At 45.1% G+C, this 23,199-nt stretch overlaps 1 protein-coding gene across 1 annotated transcript in view; it reads right to left on the bottom strand.

Moving 5' to 3' along the window:
* Positions 1 to 22,378, bottom strand: part of parp9 (poly(ADP-ribose) polymerase family member 9) — a 79,225-nt gene extending 56,847 nt beyond the window's left edge. The window contains 7 exon segments of the mRNA XM_085984228.1: positions 2,227 to 2,448; positions 2,556 to 2,777; positions 5,874 to 6,490; positions 6,524 to 6,736; positions 18,954 to 18,984; positions 21,556 to 21,674; positions 22,258 to 22,378. Of these exon segments, the coding sequence (XP_085840354.1) occupies positions 2,227 to 2,448; positions 2,556 to 2,777; positions 5,874 to 6,490; positions 6,524 to 6,736; positions 18,954 to 18,984; positions 21,556 to 21,674; positions 22,258 to 22,378 (1,545 nt within the window).
* Between the last annotated feature and the right edge of the window lie 821 nt (positions 22,379 to 23,199).

Below are 23,199 nucleotides of genomic sequence, written 5' to 3'. Positions count from 1 at the left end.
AATTTATAATTTTGTAATAATCTTCAACAATAATTAAATTCTGAAAGAATGAGACTCCACACTTGTAAAATTAAATTTTCAGTGCCAGAGAGGTTGTTCGGCAGTAATTAAGACTTATCACACTTTTAAAAATTCACTTACACCTGAATCCACCAGCGCTAACCTTTTATGATGGCATGTTTAGTGAATAACTAGTGACTAACTACAGCAACTTCACGCCCTTGCATGGATTTGAATGTCAAATCTATCAGTGAGGTACTGGTGGAGTGCAGCTTGTGGAGGAGCAGGGCAAATTGAACTTTGCACTTTGGCAGGAAAAATCGTAGAGCAAATTATCTTAATGGCAAGAAACTGGAAAGTACTGAAGTACAAAAGGGATCTGGGGGTCCTGGTGCACGAAACTCAAAAGGTTAGTATGCAGCTGCAGCAAGTGATTAAGAAGGCCAATGGAATGTTGGCTTTCATTGCTAGGGGGATAGAATATAAAAATAGGGAGGTATTGCTTCAGTTGTACAAGGTATTGGTGAGACCGCACCTGGAATACTGCGTACAGTTTTGGTGTCCATACTTAAGAAAGGACATACTTGCTCTCGAGTCAGTACAAAGAAGGTTCACTCGGTTAATCCCGGGGATGAGGGGATGGACATATGAGGAGAGGTTGAGTAGATTGGGACTCTACTCATTGGAGTTCAGAAGAATGAGAGGCGATCTTATTGAAACATATAAGATTGTGAAGGGGTTGGATCGGGTGGATGCGGGGAGGATGTTCCCGATGATGGGTGAAACTAGAACTAGGGGGCATAGTCTTAGAATAAGGGGCTGCTCTTTCAAAACTGAGATGAGGAGGAACTACTTCACTCAGAGGGTGGTAGGTCCATGGAATATGCTGCCCCAAAAAGCTGTAGAAGCTACATCATTACATAAATTTAAAACAGAAATAGACAGTTTCCTAGAAGTAAAGGGAATTAAGGGTTACAGGGAGCGGGCAGGAATTTGGACATGAGTCTAGGTTCGGATCGGTCATGGCCCTGTGGGTAGCGGAGCGGGCCCAGGGGCCGTGTAGCCTGATCCTGCTCCTATTTCGTGTGTCTAATTCTGTTAGATTCAGGAGATGGTTCTGTGATAGGGGATTGGCGGTTAGGATCAGATCAGCCATGATCTTATTGAATGGCGGAGCAGGCTCGAGGGGCCGATTGGCCTACTCCTGCTCCTATTTCTTATGTTCTTATGAACAGCAACTTCTGTATTTCCGCATTTAACTGCGCCTGTGTGGACTCCGGAAGTTGTTGTCCGAATTACTCCATAGTAACGGCACCATTATTCTTAGCGCAAAATCCAGGCCAATGTATTTACCATTTAAGTATTTACCAATGCTTCCCAAGGCCTGCCACCAATTCTTCATGGCAGCACCAGTGGGGATAAAGGGAGAGAAATCCCAGCCTGAACTTTCTGGCATTCTCCGCTGCGGGATCGCACAAGAGAATTCCTCCCAGTTAGAGCTGGAGACAAGTAGAGAGATAGTTACAGAAAGATAGAAACATAATAATAATGGGATATAAATTAGTCCGGGCCCTTTTATGTCCGTGGATGCAGTGCACACCTGAACCAAGAGGCCCAAAGATTGATAGAAATCGATCCTCGACCTCATCTCAATGATTGGGGAAGAGTTTCCTACAATGGTCGCGCCTCCACAGGCAGCTCGTCCAACAAGGAAAAACAAATTTGGGGGGTGGTGGTGGTTGGAGCGACGAATGGGGCCAATCACCAGGACAGTCGAATCAGTGGCTCCACATAGAGGTTACATTAAAAAAAATGTAAATGAAATCTTACCTTTGGTTGGCAGTGCAGGTGCCACTTTAGAATCCTGAACAGGGTAGGCTGGCTCCCACCCCACTCAATGGGAACAAATTTTACACAGGACTCCTTCAACAGGAATTCCACAAATTTAGCAGTAGGACTAACGCTTGTGCAGATTGGGCGACCTCTAAACTGGTATAAGCGGGCGCAATGCATACCAATCTCTACCCCAATTAGCTTCTAATTTTTGGACGTAAGCAGCACTACTGAAGATCAGCTACAGAATATAATGTGCATTTCATCATATTGTATTCTTGTAATTACAAAGCATCACATGACTTACCATGAGCAATGTAATAGAAGAGCCATTAAATAATTTTTAAAATTAACTTCTTAAAACTTATATTCTCAGATTGATTACTACATTACCTCATAAATTTCTGTTTCTGCTGGATGAAGCACAAAGTAAACAGTAGCAAGTCGAGTGTTTTCATTGCTTTCAACAAAATTGATCATTTCTTCAATCAAAAGTTTTGCCATCTTGTTTAGGTGGATTGATAATTTTGCATCAGTTATTACAGAAAATGCAATTGAATGAACATTATCTTCTTTTGCAAGCTCCAAACATTTGCAAATAATCTTCTTCAGAACCTTTAGAGGACAAAAAGAACTGTATCCCAACAAGGATATACTAAATTACATAATAAATTTATGTTTAAAATATATATACACTACAGTGTATATAAAATAGTGCCTACCTTTCCTGACAAATTCGGAGAATACACTACATGGTACACATAGTCACAACTCAATTGAAAGCCTGGTGTTCTTACTACTTCTCCAAAAGGTATTAGTTCTGTCTTTGTAGTTCTATGAAGCTCCTTTTGAAGGTCTGGACCAGCTTTTTCTGCAATTGCTTTAGAAACCCTGCCCAAATTCAGATTTAGGTCCCTAGATATTATATTCACAATCACGTCGGTCTGTTTTAAGGCAAAAAAAAAGTGGTCACAAAAGTAACCTCTTTCAACTTTTCAGGTCATTCATTTAAGTCAGATTAAATTCCTGTAGACATTCATGAATATTAACATTTTACCAACAGAACTGGACTTTATAACAAAAAAATCAAAATTCAATTGTATTTAAAGATAATGGTCTAGAAATCCAATTGCTCCTGGATTCGACCGCGTGGGGGCAGGGCGCACTGAATCCACCGGCTATAATTAATTCAAGCGACACACAATATTCATTCTGCCTGATCATAATGGTGAGTTAGGTGTGCAGCCAGCGCTGCCCCTGCTACTTGTTGGTGCGTGCCTGTAGGGGGTCCGGGTATCACAGCACTTAAAGACAGCGAGAACCCCTTAAAGGGGAGCTGCATTCTGGCAGCAGACACCAGGGAAATGCAATTGGAAGCAGACTTATGGCTGAAGCAAGTGCTGGGAGAGCACCAAGATTCATAAATGCTGCCTTGGAGGCAGTGGATAGCAGAAGAGACATCCTCTTAACCTCGGGAAGGAAGTCCCCGAGGCATCAACTCCACCACCAGTAGGAAGAGATTGCAGAGTTTGTGAATGCCAGGAGCCTAGCACCCAGACAGCTACAATGCCAGAAGAAATTCAATGATCTCACTAGAGTTGTTAAGGTAAGAATACTGCTCTCAGCTACACCACTAACAACCTCACTAATCGCAAGACTCACAAGACTCTCCACCCCTGCTAATATCACTACCCTACAATCACTGCACCACGCCTCCTCCTCATACTCACACATATCCATCATTACAATCTTCACTTGCCCACAACTCACATTTTACACACTATCAGCTATTCCACCATGACAATCACATTCTCCAAACACCTCACCTGACTCTCACTAATACACTCCTTTCTTGCAGGAAATGGTCACACACAACCCAAAACAGCAAGCTGGCACTGGAGGAGGAAGAACAAGCCTGCACAATCCCTCCACTCTCAAAAAAAAGTGTTATTGCCATCATGGGCTTGGGCAAAGTCAAGGCTGTAGCGATGGACAATGCTGGAGGCAACATTGCACAGGGTTTCTTTATACCTAATCTTCTTTATACCTTCTGACTTCTATCTCATCCCCCACACTCTGCATGACAAGCTGCAGATGTGTTCACCACCCACTTCTCTCTCTCTGCTCTCCCTTCACACCACAAGCTAACCCTCATCTCTCTCTTTCATTGTAGGTGCTGAAAATGTGGAAGTCCGTGTGCCAGTGCAGGAAGAGGAAGCGAGCCTTTCAGGAAGATGCAGTGTCATTCGATCTGACCTTCGCAAACACCGGCTCAGATACAAGCACCACGTGGACTTTAGAGGCTAGGTTAGAGGTCTACAAGTGCGCAGGAGCCAAGACAGAGGGACAGGATGCCACAGATGCCAGATTGTCAGAGGGTACGATCACATACTAGTTCTGCTACAGAGAACTCAGATGCAGACCATCAAAGGTCCAGGCTACCGAAGAATGCCGATAGGCATATACCAAGATGTGCAGGACCATAATTTAAATTAAATATTCTGCCCTTTACATTTCTACATTACAACAGCAAGCATACATCAAGAAGCAATTAATTGGCTGTAAAGTGCTTTGGGATGTCCCAAAGTCGTGAAAGGCGCTGTATAAATGCTAGTCTTTCTTTCTTTCAATAATCCCAACATTCACTCCTGATGCCAACACATTCACCTTAACCTAGATGGCAGGTGGTGCAATTCAGGCTGGAAATGCGTTTCCTGCCTGGCATATTGGGATCTTAGTAAGCCAGTTAGCGGCTGAAAAATGGCTGCTACATGGCCAAATTTCTAGGCCATCACATTACTATCATAGATGAAACCTTTCTTAGAATTGTAATTCTAATCCCGGCAGTGCAGCTAAAAGAAATGATTATTTATATTATAAAGAAACCTAGGTGAAGGACATAAGTACATAGTGCAGTGCACCACTAACATTGACACCAACAATGCCCCAATTATGAAGGTCTCCGCCTGATGAGAACAGGCGAGAACGCCCCAAAAATCATGACACAAAACATACCACTCCTGCTCCATTTTTCTGAGGGCCTTCACCAGGGTGGCCTGGGTGCCTACCGGTTTCAATTGCAAATTGGGGTTAGTTGTAGGTCTGGATTTATTTTATGGTGCCAATGTATGCACTGTACATATGCCACCCATTGGTACTTGGCAGTTAAAGGAACTACTGCTGGCTGCTCAGAAGACAGAAGTAACGTTTTTTTTTAAAGTATTGGTGGGGCCAGGAAATCTCCTCCAGGCCCCACTAAAATCTTAAGCCCCATTGCCAGAATAAAGTTTACAGTGAATTTCAATCTATTTCATAATGTTCCTTGTAATATGGAACACAACAAAATATATTAGCCCTGCTGGTGAGCTAAATTCACTTTACTGACTAGCAAATCCCTGAACTTAGGCAGCACTAACCTTTGGAAGAGAATTCTCTCCTACCGTATCTGTTGATCACTCCAGATTTCTACAAAACATGTGTTTCCTTTCTAAGCTGGACAGGAAGCCAAAGTCTTGCTATCTGACACTCCCAGCTCTCCAAGTCCAGAGACTGGCTAGCGGAACTGCCAATCAAAATGGCTAAAGGTGTGGGCTTTCCTGGCTGTTAGCCTCATTGGGACAAATGAATGAAGTCATTCCAACATTTTAAATGTGAATGTCTTAATGAACACCATTGTTTCAAGCTGATCTAGTATGCAAGAGTAACCATTTCTCCAACTGCTTCATCTGGATCTAATCTGCATTCCCAACAACAGGCTATGCTGTATGGAATTAATTCCTTGTGAGCTGAATTTACCTTAATAGTATCATCGTATTATTATCTGAAATCCCTCTTAGGTCAAATAGGCAAAAATCCTGAAAATTCCATGTAATAAAAACAGAATTTGATGTATTCTGTCAGGATATTCCAGTGGCCCTCTATATGATTTCAATAGGACCAAAAGGCCTAATTTTTTAAAAAGGAAATTAAGTTGCACATACGTTCTAATTTTCAATATTTTCTCTCTTGATTTCTAAATGAAGATTCCGGAATTCAAATACATCACGAATCTGATTTGGCACGAAATCCATACTTAGCAAGCGTTTTTGTTCTGTATCACCAAGAAAATTCTTACACGCTTTTTCTATTGCTCCAGCGGTTGTCTCATTGAAGTTTACTAAACGGATTTCTTTCAAAGTGTCTGTGGGTTGCCATATCCCATGAAATGTTTTAACTGTATTTACTATCAATTCTGCACACCTTTGTAATGGGAAACCATTTCCAGAACTCACTGCACGTATGGCAATTGAGGTCATTTGTAACTCATTTGCCAGCACAAGGCTATTTCTGATGGCCAATGTAAGTAGGCGATCACTTTCTGAACTTGTATATTTACTCCAAATAGGTCCCACTGCATGAATGACCTTTTTACATGGGAGGCATCCAGCCCCTGTGACTACTGCAGAACCAACTGGCACTGTCCCATGTAGTTGTACAATGTTGTTACTTTCAACTTCAAATTCATGCCCAGCTGTTCTTGCCAAAGCACGAGCAAGTCCACGGTCATGTTTTAATTATTCATTGGCAGTATTCACTACAGCATCTACCTCATGTTTTGTCAGATCATCCAAACATACAAAAATACGAAACCCGCCCGATAGGGTCTTCTTGTATCTCACTCCAGTAGGGAAAGAGGTTATTTCAGCAGGACGCGAATCCTCAGCAGAAGCTTCTGTTGTAGGAACTGATGGCATATTTTCATTTATACAAAGTGTAGCAATGCAGTCAAATTTCTTTTTAATGATTTCACGTAGCAACACCTTGTTATCCTGAATAAACTGAACAGCATCATTTTCAATTGGAATCTCAATACATATTTCCTGCTTGCTCAAGTATTCATTTCCAGCTTTCGTCTGGCATTCACCTACATGGAACACAACAATTAAAAACAATCTTTGGGCAGTCACGTGATGCTAGAAGTCTGCAGCTACGATGTCAACCTGTTTTTGCTTCCATAAGTCCATTTTGCAACATGGAAACAGAATTTTTCTTTCCTATTAATTTCAATTTTATTTATCTTAAATCATTTTGTAGTGCATCCAACATTACTAGCAGGTACCAAAAGGCAGACAACAAATATTAAAGCAGTGTGCCTTAAAATTGAGCCAAAAGGAAGGCAGAAGTGTATCATTTTATCAGGACTTCTTTCTTGCACGACCATATTCAAAAGAAATCAGGTACAATTCATTCTAGTGAAGGCCACAGGAGAGGCTTTTTTGCTTAGATCCCTAGAATCATCTCTCCTTTCTTATCACAAAATGCAAAAGGTATCTATTAAACCATATAAACAAACACACCCTTAGTATAACAAAACTAGTAAGGTACACTTTTTCAACTTCTTTTTATTATATAGATTGTAGACGACGTGGATCAGGATGCAAAGTTTGCACTTTGCACACAGAAATATGTAAACACTTTCACATTTTTCCTTGTATTACATACGAGCATATAAAATGACAGACAGGAAAAGGACAGCTGGTCCATCTAGCCTGTCCCACATAGTTGTGATGCCTTTTGCATTATTTGTTGCACTCCCTCTAAGGCAAGTATGTCTTTCCTTAGGTAAGGAGACCAGAACTGTAAACAGTGCTCCAGGTGTGGCCTCAACAATGCCCTGCATAATTGTAATAAGACTTCTTGGGGGAGAAATTCGGTATCGCCCTGTTTAGGATGTAAGCATCGGCCGGGCGCGAAATTTTGCACCCGGCGCAAATTATCGCCACCTACTGCTAAATTGGCCTCCTTCGCCCCAGGAGGTGCTTGAAGCGCTAAACCAGGCGCTGCACGACTGTCTTAAGGCGCTAAGCCGGAGGAGCGAGGTGCTACCTCCGAGGGCGGGCGCAGCGCAGGTGCGGCCAGTTAGCGATTGCACACAGACACGCTGACGCTGGTCAGCTCTTAAAGGGGAGGGTCAATCTTGAACTGCAGCTACACCCTGCGCATCGGAGCCCTGAATCTCGGCCTGGACAGACCTGTTGCCACATACTTAAGCCAAGGACCATGGAGAGGGCCAGGGAGCGAGCGCAGCGGTTCAGCGAAGGGGCCTTGGAGGCTCTGGTTGGCGCGGTGGAGCGCAGGCGATCTCTCCTGTACCCGGACGGTGGCAGGAGGCCGCTGCCCAGCGACTATCGAAAAGCTTGGAGGGATGTGGCTCACAGAGTGACCTCCAGCAGCATGGTGCCTAGGACCCCTGTGCAATGCAGGAAGAAGTTCAACGACATCACTCGGGTCGTCAGGGTGAGTGCCCTTTTCAGAATCCTCTTCACCCCTGCATGTCGACCTCACTTTATGGCCAAAGGGTCCTGAAAGCCCCAATGCCTAGCCCTCATCCAACACCTATGGGCCTTTCAGGAAACTCACACGCACATTCAGCACTTTGCACACTAAGGGCTATTCGACCATGGGAGGCAGTGCAGCCAACATCAGGGCTGCACACTGTACTCAGAGCCCGTCCTTTCTCTTGCAGGGCAAGATGGCGCATAATAGGAGGCAGCAGCAACGGACCAGAGGAGGCCAGCCTCACCTTCAAGCCCTGACCGATCTGGAGCAGTGAGTCCAACGGATTATGGCAGGCCGGATGATTGGCCCCGTCGCCACTGGAGATGCCGACCCCGTTATGGACAGCAATGGTAAGGTCATCACCTTTTTGACTTCTCTCCTTCCACTTGTTCCTCACACCAGCATCCTTTGCCACTTTCGAGCCAAATCAGTACATTGCAGCACTCATGCCTCCCTTGCTGCCACCCTGTCCTCACGCTAAAGCCACTCTTGTACCTCCCTGCTTTCAGATGCTGATTCACCAGGTGAGGAGGGGGTGGGCCTTTGGTGTAGCGGTAGCATCCCCGCCGCTGGGCCAGAAGGCGTAGGGTTTCGAACCCCGCTCCAGACAGTCCCGGTTCGAAATTCTGGGTTGACATCCAGCGGGATACTTGCGTCCGTGGGTGTGGGTGGCCCCCCCTCGTATGGGTTGTGGGAGCCCGTAAAACCCTCCCGCCATAGGACTAACCACCCTAATGGCTGGTACGAAGATGGTTACGGTCACGGAAGGAGCGTTAATCGCAGCCAGAAATCCTTCCACCACTTCATACAGTTCCCCAAAGGGAACAGTGTGAAGACACGTACGACGACAACCAGGTGAGGAGGCGAGCCCTCAAGCTGCCACTGTGAGTGATTCTGAAGGCGATGACGAGGAGGAAGCCGGACCATCAGTGCCACCCGCAGGGCAGCCCATGGCCATAATGGGGTCACGTCTTCCCTGGAGGGGAGCGGGGGGGGGGTGGTCTGAGGAGGGTGAAGCTCCGGGGCCCAGCGGGCTGCAGCAACGCGAGGGGGGTAGGGAAGCTCGGCGGCCTTCTCCCCGGAGGGAGAGTCTGGCCTCGAGTCCTGCTACAGTGAGCGCAGAAGAGGTGCGGCTCCTCGCTGAAATGAGCGCCCAGGCGGAGCACAGGCACACTGAGCTCATGGCTGCAGTGGCAAGGAGTGTCCAGAACTTCGGCGCAGCACAGGCAAGGAGTGTCCAGGACTTTGGCGCAGCACAGGCAAGGAGTGTCCAGGACGTCGGCGCAGCACAGGCAAGGATTGTCCAGGACGTCGGCGCAGCACAGGCAGCTGCCATGCAATTGCCAAGTGCTGCAATGCAGTCAGTGGCTGGTCTCATGCAGACGCAGATTGAGGCCACATGAGCACTGACTGCTGCCACCCTCACTGGATCGGGCAGGATTCCCCGGGGCCCTCACCGCGCCACAGCAGGCCAGCAATCTGTGCGTCAGCAGATTGCTCCGCATGCTGCAGTGCTGCCCCGTGGGAGTGCCAGTGTGTCGGCCGAACAGGGAGTTGCTGTCCTCTCTCAGGATGACAGCATTCCTGCTGCTAGCACTGTCACTTTTCCACTGCAGCTGCCACCACCTGTAGGACAGACTGGTGCCGCCCATGCAGAGTTGGAGCAGTCAGCAGCTGGGCCCTCCAGGCTCAGAGCTGGTCCAGGCCGTCCCTCAAGGGCATCTGCAGTCTCAGTTTCTGACACTCAGCAGCCTTCCCCCAGCCTTGCTGCAGCCACTGGGGTCCCATTACGGAGGAGCTGCAGGGTGGGAAGGGGCCAATCTCGCAAGCGAAGCAGACCACCCTCGAAGGGCAAAAAGTAGGAGGTGTGGCAAAATGTTGTTAATTGTTTTATTGAAGGCCGAGGATCGTGGTCATATTTTTGTTACTGTTTTGGTCATTGTCTCCAGGTTGTGAGAGCCAGTTATGTGACTGACTTTTTTTGGGGGTTTCTTTCTATTACTTTGTCATGCGGGAAGGGTAGAGTTTGTTAAATAAAGAAGTGTCTTTATTCAGAATGTGCATGTTTGCTCTTTGAACTCATTGTTGCCTTGACCGGCTTAGGGGTTGCGGCACGGTTCCATTCATGTTCTTTGAATGGCAGAAGCCATTCCCTCAGAGGGGGCCTAGAAGCAACTTGCTATAAGCCGCTGACGGACAGCCCTTGCACTTTGTGCCTCCCTCCCGTCTTGGTGCTGCTGCTCCTCCTCCTCCTCTGCTGGTGCTCCAATGTCTGGTGGCATTGGCTGAGTCCTGAGGATTGCCAGGTCATGCAGCACACAACAACGAAGTGGGAGACTCGCTCAGGTGAGTACTGAAGGGCTCCTCCGGAATGGTCCAGACAGCGGAACCATTGCTTTAGCACGCCGATTGTGTGCTCAACGATGTTCCTGGTAGCTTGATGGCTCTCATTGTATCGTTCTTCAGCAGGGGTGCTGGGCGGATGGAGCGGGGTCATCAGCCAGGTGCACAGAGGATAGCCCTTGTCCCCGAGAAGCCAGCCTCCTGGGTGAGCTGGGGCCTCGAAAAAGGTCTGCCACAGAAGTCTGGCGCAGGATGAAGGCGTCATGGCTGCTGCCTGGAAAGGGGGCATTGACAGCGAGTATCAGCTGTCTGTGGTCACAGACTGGACGTTCAACGAACGGAACCCCTTTCGGTTGTGGAAATCCTCGGCATTCTCTTGCGGCGCCCGCAAAGCCACATGCGTGCAGTCAATGGCGCCCTGCACCATGGGGAAGCCCGCTATTCTTGCAAAGCCCATTGCGCACTCTTGCTGCTTGTCCGGGGTCATGGGGAAGGAGATGTACTGTCGTCTCCTTTTAAAGAGGGCATTCGTGACTTGACGGATGCAGCAATGCACCGTGAACTGGGAGATATTGGCAATGTCCCCAGTAGCGGATTGAAAGGAGCCGGTGGCATAGAAGTTGAGAGCCACTGTTACCTTCACTGCCACCGACAGACGTCCTGCTCCTCAGTTGAGGCTGCAGATCTGGCTGAAGCAGGTGGCAGAGCCCAGTGACCACCTCCTTGCTGAATCGCAGCCTCCGAAAACACTGCTCCTCAGACATATTGAGGTGTGAGAACTGTTGGCGGAAAACCCTGGGAGCGTAAGGTCTCGTGTGCCGACGCCTGTTGGTCCTCCTCCGTCTGGCCATGATTGCCACTCTCTCTCTGCGCCCTCTCAATGTAATGGAGAAGAACGACATTCCCATCCATTGCAGCCCCCATAGTATGTGGCTACTCAAAGTTATGCCGGTGAAAAAGCAAAGCAACTACAAAGTTCTGGTCAGAAGCCAAAAGTACCTCATCGAGCACTGACTCAATGCAGAAATCTCTCTCCCTTTGTCTCTCTGCAAATCTCTCTCTCTCAGAAGGAGTGGTCCAAAAATGGCTACCACAAATAAGCCAGGAAGAGCCCCCTTTAAGTAGCCCCCCCCCCCAGCGACTGGGAACCGTTCCAGTCAACCTGTCGTTGGGAGCGACAGGCAGAAAGGAGGGGGACGCCACTGAATTTCCAGTCCGGGGCGCCCCAAGGGCGTTGCACTCTGAAATGACGTCAGGATCTGCGTGCGCAGCTGAGCGGGCATTACAGTTTAGCGCCGCCGCTAAATGTCCGCTCAATTTCGCGAGAGGTGCAGGTATCGCCGCGCCCGGGCGCTAGCTGGTTCGCGCCCCACTTATCGCCCTCTTACGGCGCTAACGGGTGGCACAACCAATTGAATTTCTCCCCCCTTTACTCTTATACTCTAATCCCTTTGTAACAAAAGCTAACATACCAGTTGCTTTCCTAATTGCTTGCTGTACCTGCATGTTAACTTTCTGTGATTCATGTACAAGGACACCCAGGTCCCTCTGAATGCAAACATTTCCCAGTCTCTCACCATTCAAAAAATATTGCTTTTTTGTTTTTCCTACCAAAGTGGATAACTTCACAGTTCCCCACATTGCATTCCATTTGCCATGTTCTTGCCCACTCAGTCAACCTGTCGATATCTCTCTGCAGCCTCTTTGCGTCCTCTCACAGCTTACTTTCCCACCTAACTTTGTATCATCAGCAAAATTGGATACATTGCACTCAGTCCCTTCATCTAAGTCATTAATATATATTGTAAATAGCTGAGGCCCGAGTACTGTTCCTCAAAATACCCTGCTAGTTACAGCCTGCCAACCCAAAAAAGCCCTATTTATTCCTACTCACTATTTTCTGTCCATTAACCAATCTTCAATCCATGCTAATATATTACCCCCAATCCTATGAGTCCTAATTTTGTGTAATAACCTCTTGTGTGGCACCTTATCGAATGCTTTTTGAAAATCCAAATACACTACATCCACTGGTTCCATAGGTCTACTGTTGGCTGGGAGAGGAAAAACCGCCTAACATCTATCCTATTTCTTCCCTTGTGTAAATTATGTGCATGACCCCATGTCCCTCCCAACCTATCAAATTGAAATAATTTGTCAGTGTGCACGTAATCTAGTCACTGTTAAGAATTTTTTGAGATTGTAACTCGCAGGGTAGATAAGGGGGAACCAGTGGATGTAGAGTGTTTGTATTCAAAAAGCATACAATAAGGTTAAGTGAGTGGGCAAGAACATGGAGATGGAATATAATGTGGAGAAATGTGAAGTTATCCACTCTGGTAGCAAAAATAGAAAAGCAGAATTTTTTTTAAACGATGAGAGATTGGGAAATGTTGGTATTCAGAGGGATCTGGGTGTCCTTGTACACGAATCACAGAAAGTTAACATGCAGGTACAGCAAGCAACTAGGAAAGCAAATGGTATGTTAGCCTTTATTACAATTGGATTGCAGTAGACGAGCAAAAAAACTTACTGCAATTATATAGGGCCCTGGTGAGACCACACCTGGAGTACTGTGTACAGTTTTGGTCTCCTTACCTAAGGAAGGATATTCTTGCCTTAGAGGGAGTGCAACGAAGGTTCACTATATTGATTCCTGGGATGAGGGGATTGTCCTATGAGGAGAGATTGAGTCGACTAGGCCTATATTCCCTAGAGTTTAGAAGAATGAGAGGGGATCTCATTGAAATGTATAAAATTCTTAAGGGATTTGACAAGGTAGATACTGGAAGGATGTTTCCCCTGGCTGGGCCCCTTCTCCCAACACATCAAAATCTGCTTGCAGTCATTTAGTCTCCTCGATAGTCCTAACACTTACACAAATCTTTGTATCATCTGCAAACTTGCAGGTCATTCCCCCAAAACCTGCATCTAGGTCGTTAATATAGATAGTAAAGAGCAGTTGGGTTACAGCTTGGGCTTACAATTGACAGGAACATCCCTGGACTAGCAGGGAAGCAAACAAAATCATGCAGGGTTCCTACCCCTGACTACTATCTGGTCACCACTAATGGAAAATACATGTGTGGGTGTCAGATTAGGACAGGATCAGATTCAGCTGCTCTGTCCTACACAGTCAAATAGCCTGCTGACACTCATTCTCTAGGCTAACACATAAATAGCAGCCACTAAGATAATGGAGCAGCATAGTTGCCAACCATCCACAGTTGGAGCAGATGATCAACTTTTTCAAACCCATTCGTTCGTTTTGTGCGGCAGTTCCTCGAACAGCTTTTCTGGCTCTGGCTGAAGTTGCCTTGTAAAGTGTTTGCGCATGCACTGAAACATTGGGCCTGTCCGGAAGAGATGAGTTGCTGTACATTGTGTGTCAATTTCACTCAGAGCCAAAAAAGTTGCTGATGGGCAGATGTCACAGGTGTATGCAGCTCATCCAGAGCCCGGTGGGAATCATGGTTACAAATCTCCAGGTAGGAGCCACGTGCAGGTGAGGGTCAGCAAAAATCATGCAGGGTCAATGACCGGTCCCGCTATCATCACTACCGGAGTCCGCAGTATGAGAGTTCGCCCCTGCACTCCGCCACTCGGAGGACTGAAAGTTTCAGCTCAAGATATTGACTCACCTGTAAAACTGAAGTCAAACTAACTGGCAGGTACGAAGCAGAACTGTGCAGTGAAACTGTACCCCCGCAATGAAACTGTACCCCCGCAAGAGTCAGCACCTTCATGAGAAGATGGAGAGAACAATCGCAAAAAAGGACTACATTTTAGTAGCATTGTAACATTGCTTTCTGTCGGAGGTGCAATTTTACTCGGGAGGAGACCTCATCAAAGAGCGGAGGCAACTGTACTTATTTGCCTCAACCACCAGCTGAAGTTTCAATGGCCAGTCAGTTTAAAATAGACAAATCTGATAGAAGAACTAAAGAAAGAGGAAAAGAGAATATAAAGGTGGGGAAGAAATAATGGAAATGGGGACAACTGACAGAAACTTGATAGGAGGCACAAGGATGGGTGAAATAGTAAGGAAGGAAAACAAAAACACAGAAATAACTAAAGAAGCATTTGATGAAATGGAAGACTTCCACTCACTTGCCATTTCTGTTACACCAGATTTATAGTATAGCATTTCCACTATCAATTTCTATAAATTCACAGCTTTATGCTTTTTTTTTAAATTTGCTTCTCCCCCCTCCCACTGATTTGAACAGGGAACAAGGAATGAATGATGGTACCAGACAGAGGAGAGGGTTTGGGACAATCAGGATGGCAGCCGCCACATTTATATCCACAACCAATTTCATCATTACAATTTATAGTGGTGGCGGGAAAGCAAAATCAAAAATCATAACCACCATCTCTGACCTTTGAAAACATCAGGAATGGTGGGTTTCTTTTGAACTTTTTCTATTTTCTGTATTTCTGGTGACAAATGGAAACCAAATTCAATTCCTTGATGGCTCAGTAAGTCGATAAGCCACGTGGATCAAGGAGGTTCCAGGTTCTCTCTCTCTGCTGAATCTGATAATGCCAGCCAAGCCACAAGCTGGGGGTCTACAATGACCTCAGTGCCCCCGGGCAGCGAGAGGGGGAGGTTAAAAAACAAACTAGGGTTCCTGTTTCCAATAAGTATCCAGTTTCTCATACTGTGTTGATGTCAGGAAAAACTGTGAACCTTGAATGAGTCAAATAGCCGAATGATACCTCATTGTCTAGGCTCACATATGAAGAACGGCCACTATGGCAAGCCAGGACAGGGCTGCAACTACCAATGGAATCATGCCTCTGCAAGGAGTCAACACCTTCAGGAGATGGGTTGGAGAAAAGAGGCAATAAAAAAACATGTAATCATTCAGCTCTTGTGTTACTGTAAAAGAGCTACCACTTGGTTTGTCATTGTAGAAATGGCATGACACTTTTGGGGTAAAAGACTCAGTAGATTTATTTCTATAATCACGCAAGTTGAAAATGTGATGACATTTCTGGAACACCATTGAGTACATGGTCAGCAGATGCATAACTTGGGACATATATCGCTGTTCCTTCATCATCGCTGGTTCAAAATTCCTGGAACTCCCGATATAACAGCATTGTGGGAGTGCCTTCACCACATGGAGCAGTTCAAGCAGAAGACCCACCAGCATCTTCTCAAGGACAACTAGGGATGGGAAATATATGCTAGCCTCGCCAGCAACATCGACAACCCAAGAATGATAAAACAATAAAGTCTCTTTAAAGCAGCAGCCACCTATTAGCTAAGGATCTAGATTTGCTCCATCTACCTTGTGGAGTCAGGCTGCTCTCAGCCAGAGACTACAGAAAATAATTTTAGAAAATCAAGGCATTGTGATAGTTAATCAGACATTCTTAAGCTCTGAAACCGGACAGATCTGTCCTAGCTGACTTGCTCTGAAAATGAGCAAAGAGAGAAGGCAATGGTCACAGTAATCCTGATATGCAGTACAGCTACTGGGGACCAAAAACTTGCATTTATATAGTTCTTTTAAAATAGAAAAATATCCCAAGGAACTTTACAGAATGAAAATTAATTAAAAAAAGGAATGGATAGCAAGCCCTTGATGTAGAGTAAGGAGGTGAATGGTTGAAGAGGTGAGTTTTTAACAGGCTTTTCTCAAGGCAGGAAGGGGAGTAGAAAGGGAAAGGGGTTTCGGGAGGCAGCTCAAGAGAGTAGGGCAACTGAAGGCTCTGCCACTAACTGTACGACAAAGGGAAAGATGGATGAATGGAAGGGCAAAGTCAGAGGAGGGGTTATAAAGCTGGAGAAGCTTGCAAATATATGGTGGGGGTGAGACCATATAGAGGTTTGAAGGGGATAATAAAGATTTAAAATTCAATGCATTGGGGATAGGAAGCCAATGTAGATCAGTGAGGACAACGGTGATGAGTGTGTGGGGGCTTAGTGCAGCATGCAGACAGATGAGTTTTGAATGAGTTAGTTAGAGTTAATTAATAGGGAGGATGGTGAGATGGCAAAGAGAACAGTGGAGAACTCGAGTCTAGACGTGACAAAAGTGTGAAAATGGGTTTGCAGCAGTGGCAGTGAGGTAGGAACAAAGGCAGATGATGTTGCAGAAGTGGAACGCCGTTCCGAAGGGACGGGCGATGGCCTCCGTTGGCCTCAGCCAAGATTCCTGGGATGGCAGGAATGACGTATGAGGAGAGATTAGGTCGATTGGACTTGTATTCGCTGGAGTTTAGAAGAATGAGAGGTGATCTCATTGAAACTTATAAAATTCTGACAGGAATGGACAGACTAGATGCAGGAAGGATGTTTCCGATGGTCGGGGAGTCCAGAACCAGGGGACACAGTCTAAGGATAAAGGGTAGGCCATTTAGGAGAGAAATGAGGAGGAATTTCTTCACCCAGAGAGTGGTGAACCTGTGGAATTCTCCACCACAGAAGGCGGTGGAGGCCAGTTCATTAAATATATTCAAGAAGGAGTTGGATATATTTCTTAAGGCTAAAGGGATCAAGGGGTATGGGGAGAAAGCAGGGACCGGGTACTGAATTTGGATGATCAGCCATGATCGCATTGAATGGCGGAGCAGGCTCGAGGGGCCGAATGGCCTACTCCTGCTCCTATCTTCTATGTTTCTATGGAAGTGAGCAGGCTTGCTGATGGATAGGGATTGTTATAGTCAAACACTACATCAAGATTGTGAGCAGTCTGATTCTGATTAAGTGGAAGGGGCAGAAAGGGGGATGGAATTAGTGGGAAGAGTTTATGGAGGGAGTCAAAAACAGAGTCTTTGGGTCTTTATGTTCAGCTGGAGGAAATTTTGACTCATCCACAATTTTGTGTCAGACTGACAGCACAGAGGTAGTTCAGGGAAGTGATAGGGAGAGAGAGCTGGGTTTCAGGCATATGGAAGCCACTTGAAGATGATGTCACCAAAGGGCACCATGAAGATGAGAAAGAGCAAAAAGCCAAGGCTAGATCCTGGGGAACTCTGGAGGTGATGACGCAGGGACAAGAGAAGGCAATTTAAGATCCACAGGCTGTGCTGGGAGATGTAGGAGTGAATTCATCCAAAGAGAGTCCCATAGAGTTGGACAACAGGAATGTTGATGGTAGAGGATGGTTACCCATGTCAAAGGGTGTGGAAGACAAGAAGGGATAACGCACTACAGTTGCAGTCACAGAGGATGTCTTTCATCACTTGGAACAGGACAGCCTTGGTGCTGTGAGCTGAGTAGAGCAGTGCAGAGTGAAGCCAGACTGGAAGGATTTAAAGAAGGAGCTTTGAGAGAGATAGACAGAGTCTTAAGGTGAAAAGACATTCAAGGATCTTATAGAGCAAAAAGGAGGTTTGGATGGGTAGTAGTTGTAAATAATGGTGGGATAGAGGGTGAGGTTTTGAAGACAGAAATTATGACAGTGGTTTTGAAAGGGAAAGAGATGGTGCTTGAGCAAAAGGAGGCAATGACAATATTGGCAAGCGTGGGGGCCAAGGAAGATCAGGAATTTGGTTGGGAAGGGATTGAGGAAATAGGAGTTGAGTCTCATGGAAGCGATGAGCTTAGGAACGGCAGGGGGAGATGGAAGAGAAACTACAGAATGTTATGGGGACTGGGGTAGGGTGAATGAGGTGGGACTAGATGGGACCCTTGGGTGGGGGGGGGGGGGTGGTAAGGAGATATATAACAGATAACAGTACTGTAACACAGCAAAAAATGTTTTCTTTTTCAAGAAAAAACATCCCTTTATTAATATGATGATGACACAACAATACTTTTTGTTTGGGTTCTGACGAAAGGTCATTGACCTGAAACGTTAATCGTACCTTCCTGCTCATCCTTTTTGTTTTCCTGTAAAATCCCCTGGTCTTGCACAAACGCGTCAAGTTCTTCTTTTTGGTCACATTCAGTGAAGGCACATAGAAACACACAGCACCAACAACAGAAGTTAGTCATGATCAAACATTGCAGAGGTAATAGCAAATATAACCACAAATTAGAAAACTTATTAGTACTGATGTTGATATGTAGCGAAGACTAGAACAATCCAACAACTGGTTTGTGATTAGTTTCCAAGGAGACTGAACAAACTGCCAATAATAATTCCTAACAAATGCACAAAGGGAATTTCCCTTGCTTTACATCACTCCAGCATATTTAATCTACTCCACTGCCTGAAATAGCGTTATTCTACAGCAGACCCCCAGCAAATGGATTTCTTTCAATTTAATAGTAATAACAAAATCACTTACCAATAGAGTTATCTTTTCTAACCTTTTAAATAATTCAAACTTTGAAATCAAGCATTTTGTTTTATATCCTGTGCACAAGTCTGTTTGATTTTGCCAGAAGGAACTGGTTGAGTTACTTCTTACAAATAATACCATGTAAGAACTATTTTCAGAGCTTAAAAAAAAGCACCATTTCTAAATTCCATCTCTTGAAACTGGGAAACACTTACTCATTTCATGCCCATCATCACTCTCAGTAACCTAGTAATGAAAATTAGAATGAGAAAAATTTTGAATAATAAACCTACTTTTAAAATAAAATAATTGCAACAAAAAGATACTTAGAATAGGCATTAACTTTATATATTTCATAAGTTTAGGTCTCGAGAAAGAAGGAATTACCATAGAAGATATTGGTGTGTTTCTCCCCTTCGTGGACTTCTACCCATCCCTCCGTATCCACCCCAACTCAATCTATTTTCCTGGGTGGGGAATCATTATGCATGCAAGGTGGGTTCCCTTCAAAATTCCTGCTGTCAAGAGGGAGTCTGCCAGTGTGAGGGCAGAGAATCCTGGCGGTGCTACATTGAGCACGTTGCCACACCAGAAGAGCAAGTCGAGCCAATAACAATCCAACAAGATGTCCCACTGAAGATCTGAAAACAGGGCCTTCAGCGGGTAAGTGTTGGGGGCAGAACAGAAAAAGAGAATAGGTCATTACAAGGTCCTCTCCATCCATAGGGGCACCTCAGAGTAATTACTGCCATTTCCCTGGGCCTACCGCCATCTTTCCCATGGTGTCCTCATGAAGTAACGGTAACAATGGTGGACGGGTAGGAAATACGCTGGGAACCCAGGCCCCGCACTGCCCCCACAGCCATTTACATGCAGCAGGTAGAGAAGCAACAGCCAGCTGCAGTTGCAGCAGGGTAAGGCAGTGGTAGAGCTCACCACTCACACCTTCTGCCCAATTTTGGTGGAGGAGAATTCCCTCCAATTGGTCTTGATTTGAACAGTGAGGATGGAAGGCTATGTAGGAGTGTATTTGGAGCTCTGGAGGAACAAGGGAATGTTAGAGAAACATTAACCATAGTAGTGCAGCTAACCTTCCCTTTTTCACACCATATAATGAACACCAGGCTGTTAAATATTTGTTGCATAAAGATGTTTGGTCAATGTGGGGTTGACATTTAGGAGGGTGTAACTCTTCACTGTATCCAAAAACATTTTTCTACAAATTTTGCTTTGTTCGGATTGTTGGACGAGTCTGTCTGGGGTCAATGCCACAACAGATAGAGGGCGATTGAAGCTATATAACCACAGTATCAATGAACATTGTCTCCTTCATTCATTGCCAGTGCATCAGGGAAATGAGAAATGGAGTCTATTTCAAGATATCCTACAAAATATTTTCAGAAAAATAATAAAAATATATACTCAGCCTTTAAAAATCCTGCATTTTTATAAGCCTGTTCTCGCAACAACAGTGGTTCTGGCCACTGATTGCTATTTCTTCATTTGTACTCAGGGCTGTCAATCATCTGCCATCCATATTGTTCATAAAGCAAAAACTGTCAATCATTTTCAAAGAGATGGCACGGAAACGATGGGCCAAATGTCTCCTTTCTGTGTTGTATGATTCTATCTGTCTGCTTGCAATCACTCTCTCAATCTCAAGTCAATGTGTACCCAACTCAGTAATAAATCCCAATGTTATGAGAGCTGTGCAAGTGAATGACAATTACTTGCTTACAGTGGGTGCGCATTTCCTCCCTTTTATAAACCTCTTCCTTGCAGCAAGCTCACCTTCCACAGATCTCCTTGCCTATAAATTCAGTGTAAATGTCCCAAATTACACATAAGGGCCCAGATTTTGCAATGATAATGACTGCGAAACTGTCAGTGTTCACCATTATTATTCCTCTGAAAGTGACAGCAACTTCTGGAGTCAGCGCATGCGCAGATAAACACGGAAATCCAAAAGTTGCTAAATAACAACAGAAAATGCTGGAAAAACTCAGCAGGCCAGACAACATCCGTGGAGAGAGAAATAGAGTCAACGTTTTGGGTCGAAACCCTTCTACAGAACTGAGAGAAAAGGCAGGAAATGAAACAAAAGGCAGTTTGGGGGGCTGGGAAATGGGGGAGGGGATGAAAGAAGAGACATTAAGAGATATTCAAGGCGAGACGAGATGGTAATAGGACAGGTAAAGAAACAGACAATGGCTCTAGATGAAGTGTGAAATGCGCCGGCAGAGTGAGAGACAGCTGCCGTGTGGGAGAGAGAGAGAAAAAGGAAAAGTCACAAACCAAAAGTGTGGATAAAAAATATAAAAATATAAAAAATAGGAGCCGAGGTTACGATCTGAAGTTGTTGAACTGGATATTAAGTCCGGAAGGCTGTAAAGTGCCTAATCGGAAAACGAGGTGCTGTTCCTCGAGTTTACAGTGAGCTTCTGTGGAACAATGGAAGAGGCCGCAGACGGTGAGGTCTGAGTGGGAATGGAGCGGTGAATTGAAATGACAGGCGACCGGAAGCTCAGGGTCACCCTTACGGACTGAACGGAGGTGTTCCGCAAAGCGGTCACCCAATCTGCGTTTGGTCTCCCCAATGTAGAGAATTTTGCTATCCAAAAGTTGCTGTTGGTGATACTATGCTTCTCCACAGGTTGCGCTGTGGAACTCCCCAGAGCCCACAATCAATTCAAATCACAGTGAAAGCGAAGATTGTCAATAAGTGGGAAAGAACTATGAGCGGGACCATCAAAAGTTAAACTTTTCTAAATAAAAATGACTAAATTAAAACAAAATTTATTCTACAATAAACATTACCGTTTTTGTTTTTTCAACTGAATCCAAAGGAGAAAATTCATCAGCTAGGATTTTAACGTGAAGTTCAATTTTTTCATTTTTATATGGGACATATGTGATCGCAGCAATACTGTGTAACACTAGGCAGAAGAGAAAATCTGTCATTATTTTACTGTTATTCGTATTATTTGGAGAACAGCAACAAAGTTGATGTCTTTTTACAAAAAAGTCTATAGAATAACATTAACCAGAAATATTGTTCAGTGAACAAGCATAAATAAAACTCTGAAACTAGGGGCAGGACTGGCATGCAAGAAGGGTGGGATTATTGTTGGAGTTCAGGGAAAGAACAAAGGACTTTTTAACTCTGACTTTTGGATAGGTTTACATTTTAGAAATTTCTGGTCTACTCAAAACACGAACTAGTTTCCATAGCAGGTGGGTGGCAACTTTCCCATTCCCATTCGCTCCTCTCCTGGGTGGAAAAATGTAAACAGACAAAAATCAAGAAAAAGTGTAGGGGAAAAACAAACCTAGAAAACACCCAAGAACAGGGCGAGTAAAGCTCTCCTTCGAGAAACAAGCCAACTAAATGAAGCTTTTAAAGCTGTTGATACTTAGACACGACATCCGTCTTTCTAATAGTGTTCATTCTCGGATTTCATCCTGATCTTGCAAATAGATGAAATGAGACAACTCGAGATGAAAAGACTTAACATTCACCTTCTCTCGTTGTCTTTGTCAGGATAACCAGAACTTGCTGGACGCCAATTCTCCGCAGTTCACAGTCGGTGTGAAACTCCTGCGCCAGATCCTTGAAGTGATCGTTAAGAATCTCCTTCATCACTCGGAAGGGAACTTTTTCCCGCCAGCTCACTATTAGAGTCGATCTACCGTCTGGAAATGCAACTGCCATTTGGTCTGAACTCTGCGCACCAGATTCCCCTAATCGCGTTAACGGAAAACGGTGTCTTTCTGAAAAGGAAAACTCGAAATTGTGACAATTACTGGGTGCGGAGGATGAGGTAATGTAGATATACCCTTCAACACTATCTACCACATCAGCAGTTGGAGAGGCAAAGATCCACCGTCTAATTCCAGGGTCACGGGTCAACACTTCGGATAGACTATCACAAGGAAAGCGAGGTTACTCACTGAAGTGTGTTGCGGCTGGTCCTGGCTTTACTGAGGTCGCGATCGAGGAGCCGGCTGCAGGTTCGGGGTTAACCTCACCGTGTCCAATCTCACCTCTCACTGACTCCAAAGTGAAAACAACTAAACCCAAACCGGCCAGTCTGATACAAAGGCGGAAGCTCGACGTTAACACCTAATACAAGCAACGTTCAATCGGTTTAATTTTTAATCAATTAATTTTACATTTATACAAAATGAAAAATACAGCAGCTGCTGGAAACATGATATATTTATATGTTGAATATTTATATCATGAATTGAGACAAGTTTTAACACGTGGACGAACTATGTCTACGGCGTTTCTCGTCCCGCTCATTTCTTTGCCTTATATGGCGTTTTAGTCACATGAATGGGCAATCTTTCACTAAAGTCCGAGCAAACTGCTCACGTTACCTTTGGCAGTACATTGGGTGCTGAACCTGCCCGCGGTGTGTTCTTTATGAACAGTATACGTCACCAGCATGCAATTAT

Source organism: Somniosus microcephalus, chromosome 4 (genome assembly GCF_052327205.1).
Source record: "Somniosus microcephalus isolate GS21.2 chromosome 4, FLI_Smic_1.0, whole genome shotgun sequence".
NCBI classification, from domain to species: Eukaryota; Metazoa; Chordata; class Chondrichthyes; order Squaliformes; family Somniosidae; genus Somniosus; species Somniosus microcephalus.
The sequence above is the reverse complement of the archived record's forward strand: the minus strand, read 5'-3'. Positions and strand labels throughout refer to the sequence as shown.